The sequence below is a fragment of the Propithecus coquereli genome, unplaced genomic scaffold (genome assembly GCF_000956105.1).
Source record: "Propithecus coquereli isolate 6110/MARCELLA unplaced genomic scaffold, Pcoq_1.0 Scaffold202, whole genome shotgun sequence".
NCBI lineage: Eukaryota > Metazoa > Chordata > Mammalia > Primates > Indriidae > Propithecus > Propithecus coquereli.
Genome location: NW_012145190.1, coordinates 3,014,928 through 3,019,255, shown reverse-complemented (window position 1 = coordinate 3,019,255; position 4,328 = coordinate 3,014,928). Strand labels below are relative to the sequence as shown.

General features: G+C 38.6%; 1 protein-coding gene across 1 annotated transcript; it reads right to left on the bottom strand.

The window, feature by feature from the left end:
- Positions 1 to 506: 506 nt before the first annotated feature.
- On the bottom strand, positions 507 to 1,467 carry LOC105809978 (olfactory receptor 1002-like). The gene is made up of 2 exons (XM_012643886.1): positions 1,182 to 1,467; positions 507 to 1,034 (listed from the first exon to the last, which is right to left on the bottom strand). The coding sequence occupies exons 1-2, from the start codon at positions 1,449 to 1,451 to the stop codon at positions 507 to 509; spliced, it is 798 nt and encodes a 265-aa protein (XP_012499340.1). The 5' UTR covers positions 1,452 to 1,467.
- Positions 1,468 to 4,328: the final 2,861 nt, after the last annotated feature.

The window sequence follows — 4,328 nt, the reverse complement described above, 5'->3', positions numbered from 1 at the left end:
AGGGATGGGCACACTTGAAATTTGGACTTGGGGGGGGAGTGGGGAGGCGAGGGCAACATACATAACCCAAACATCTGTACCCCGATAATATGATGAAATAAAAAAAAAAGAAGACTCAAGGCTAAACTCTCATAAAATTAAAGAAACTCGGCAATCCATAATCCAAAACTGAGGTACTACTGTTAATTTCACTGGTTATGATTTTTCCACTTATTCAGAATTTTTAAAAGAACCTCTATTTCTTAGTCACAAAACTTTAGAATATTTTCTAAATTTCAGGGTTTCTGTAATCCACCCATCTCTGTTTAATGTTCCAAATCTTGTTTCTGCTGGATGAGAAAATCACGATGATAAAATTTCTCCTAAAGACATCATGTAACTTACCAATGACACACAGTAATAAAGAGTGAATTGCAACTGAAATGTAGGTCTTCTATCACCCAGTCCAGTGTCCTTGCTTCTACACGTTGTTATTTCTCAATCTGTAGTACAATTGGTATCCTGGGTCACCTACCTCTAAGAAACTTCTTCCTTTCAATCTTCCTTCTGAATGAATCTTTGACGTCCTTATTTCTCAGGCTGTAGATAAGTGGGTTCAACATGGGGATCACTGATGTGTAGAACAAGGAAACCACTTTATTGATGTCCAGAGAGAAACTAGAGCTTGGACGTACATAGATAAAGAAAAGTGTCCCATAAAGGATGGAGACAGCTGTCAGGTGGGAAGAGCAGGTAGAAAAGGCTTTGCGCCTCCCATCAGCAGAGTGGATCCTCAGGATGGCAATGAGAATGTAGATGTAGGAGACCAAGATGATCACACCACTGAGCACTCCCAGGGCTCCAGCAAGAGTGAAAAGCAAAAATTTATTGACGTGGATGTCTGCACATGCCAGAGAGAGAACAGGAAGAAGGTCGCAGAAGAAGTGATTGATGATATTTGGACCACAATAGGGTAGGTGGAAGGCAAAAGTCGTATGGGTCAAGGTGCTAATAAGGCCCATGGCATAAGGCCCCACCACTAGCTGCACACAGACCTGCTGGGACATAATGAGTGTGTACGACAAGGGCTTACAGATGGCCATATACCGGTCATATGCCATGGCAGCAAGAAGGTAACATTCAGTTACTACAAAATGGCCAAAAAAACATAACTGGGCAGCACAACCAAAGAAAGAGATTACTTTTTTCTCTGTGAAGATATCAGTCAACATCTTGGGACCTGTGACAGAAGAGGAGCAGACATCCACAAAGGACAAGTGGCTGAGAAAAAAGTACATGGGGGTGTGGAGTCGGGAATCCAACCAAATGAGAGTGATCATCCCCAAGTTCCCCAGGAGAGTGACAAGATAAACAAAGAGAAATACCAGAAAGAGCACAACCTGGTACTGGAAGTGATTTGTTAATCCCATGAAAAAAAACTCAGTAACCAAAGTTTGATTTCTGTAAGCCATTTCTCTGATTCAATCTGTTATGAGAAAGACAAAGAATTTTCTATGCAACAAATTCATAAGTAAAGGCTACTTAGTTTGACATCTGAATTTAACTTTTGTGCTTTTGTAAAGTTACATAGCAAAGGCTGACAGCAAACAGTCATGGATTCTACTTCTGGTGGTTCTGCTAACTCTCTGGTAACCATCTGGGTCATACTGAGTTGTTGCCTAAACCTGACTGGGCACTTCAGTTTCCTCCTTGATCGAAAGAGGATTTTTGTACAGAATCAGAATTTTAGACCTAGAACTGAACTTTGGAGATCATCTAAGGCAAGTCCTCTAACTGTGCCAGGTTACCTTTCTAAAGACACCAGTCTTTAAACCAAGGGTGTTTTGAGAAATATTTCGTAGAAAAAGGTTTTTATATAGATTCAATGAATTCAGGCTGATACCTATCCTCACTCCAGGTTAACAGTAACCCAGTGTTAAGAATGTAACTTCCTTCCTAATTCATTTAGATACTATAGCAACAGTTAGTCAAATTGTCTATGAGAAGGGAGGGAAGGCTGAAACAAGAGACCTTGGCTTTGGAACAGAGATCAAACAACTCAACATTATCTTGTTTGTGACGCTTTCTCAGATCTGCGTGCATTACCTCACACCATGGGTGTATATACCCATTAATGCATTCACTCTCCATCTAATTTTTAAGTCCATCAAAGAAAGGGCTAGTCCTCAAATATTAATTAGGTTCTGTAACCCACTCAGTTTTCCAGGTGCTTGGGAAAGAAAGACAAATATTTCAATAAAGAAAGGGGGCACTCCTGGGCATTTATTCCAGAGAAATGAAAACTTACATTCACACGAAAACCTATACAAGATTGTTCTTAGTAGCTTTATTTATAATAGTCCAAAGTTTGAATCAAAAGTTCCAAAAATAGGTGAATGGTTAACAAATTGTGGTACCATGGAATACCACTCAGTGACAAAGAGGAACAATGACAACAATGTTGCCTATGACACAGGCAACAACTTGGGTAGATCTCAAGGATGTTATACTGAATTGAAGAAAACCAATCCCAAAATGTCACAAACGCCATAATTTCATGTAGATAACATTCTCAAAGTGACAATATTATGGAAATGGAGAACAGGTTAGTGGTTGCCAGGGATTAGGAATGGTGACAGAAAGGGTGGTGGCGTGATTATAAAAGAGTAGCACAATGGAGATCTCCGTGGTGATGGCAGAGTTGTGTATTCTGGTTGCAGTAGTGGTTAAACAAATCTGCACACGTGATAAGATGATATGGAACTCTACATGCACATCATATTAATATCAGTCTCCTAGTTTACATGTTGTGCCATAGTTACATGAGACGTAACCATTGGGGAAAGTGGATAGGGATACATCAGACCTCTTCATGCTTCCTGTGAATCCATAATTATTTGAGAACAAAAATTTAGAACAACAACAGAAAAAGAACAAAATGAGAAGGGAGAAGAAGGGAAAATGAAGACAGTAGAAAAGAAGGAAAATTGAGGAAGGGAGGCATACATTTTTGATCATGAAATATTCATATTGATTCCAACAGCAAAATCACATGAAAATATTCATGTGATGTGTGTCAGGATAAGTACCGAAAAAAGTCTAACTCTTCTGGTCAAAAAGTTTAAAAAGGGCTTTGGTTACCTGCAAATTCATGAAGTGAAAAGCTGCTGGTCTTTTGTCGTCTCAGAAGCAAAGGAGCTTGGAAAAGAAAAGGCCTTGGGAGACATAAGTTAAGATTAGTAAGAAAAAAACTATTACTTTAGTAGTGAAATGTTTCCAGAATTCTATATTTTCTAAACATAGAAACTCATCTCGGGTAGCATTTTAAGTGTCAAAATAAATTTAAGTAAGGAAAAATTTAAAAGGCTGAAACTGGAATATACACATTGATGACCTCAAATAAACACCTCTGTAAACACAGGTAGTGAAGTACTTACACCATTGACAATTGCTATATTTTTGAAATTGGTATTAAACCTGAAATCCTATGTGAAACAATGGTTGTTGGCTGTGGAAAAGGCTATGAAGCTCTGTTTTTCCCACCCTTACCTAAGCCAAAAATTGTAATCGAGAAAAAACAATACTAGGCATGCATGTGACTTTGGGTATGAGCAAAATGAGAGTTCAACTCAGCTGACTCAGAAGTTTGTGTTCTACCAGGTAAAGTGAAGTAATCAAGACTCAGAGAAGCCAAGGCCTCTTAATTCTCACATTCTACAAGCCTGTAAACCTTCCAGCACATTTCACTATCTCTATGGCAAACACAAAATTCAACCATAATGTACATTTAAGTTAGGTCACTGAAACCAAAAACACAGACTAAATACTCTATTTGTACCAAGTTCTTCTTCATAGTGGCCTTAGAGATGGTGTTTTCCCAGGCTTTTAAACTCCGTTTTGCACACCTGGCCTCTGGAATACAATGTAGGTCTTCATGTAACTTACCCATCTGAAGAAACAAGCCTTAGACTCTTTGCCTGCCTATGCAAAGTGAATTACAAAAGCAAATTCCTGCTAAGAAAATAAATTACCCTACAAATTTTCCTTCTTCTCGGCTTCTTCGGGTGACCAAACAAGAAATAATAGAGTGACACCATCTTGACAATTGAGCTTTCCAATAGCATTTTTAAAGAGACTTCATTGACTCAATTCTGTGCAGCACACAGGAGAGATTTTTCTAAAGAGCTTTTCAGTAAATTGGTGCCAACTCCCTCAAGGAATCACAAGCTCAGGCAAGCAGGTCCACAGGGAAGATATTAAAGTTTTTTTCTGAGAAAACAATTTTGGTGATTTCAGATTAATGGTAGTTGCACAAAAAAAAAACTCTCTCATTCTCTGTCTCTCTCTCT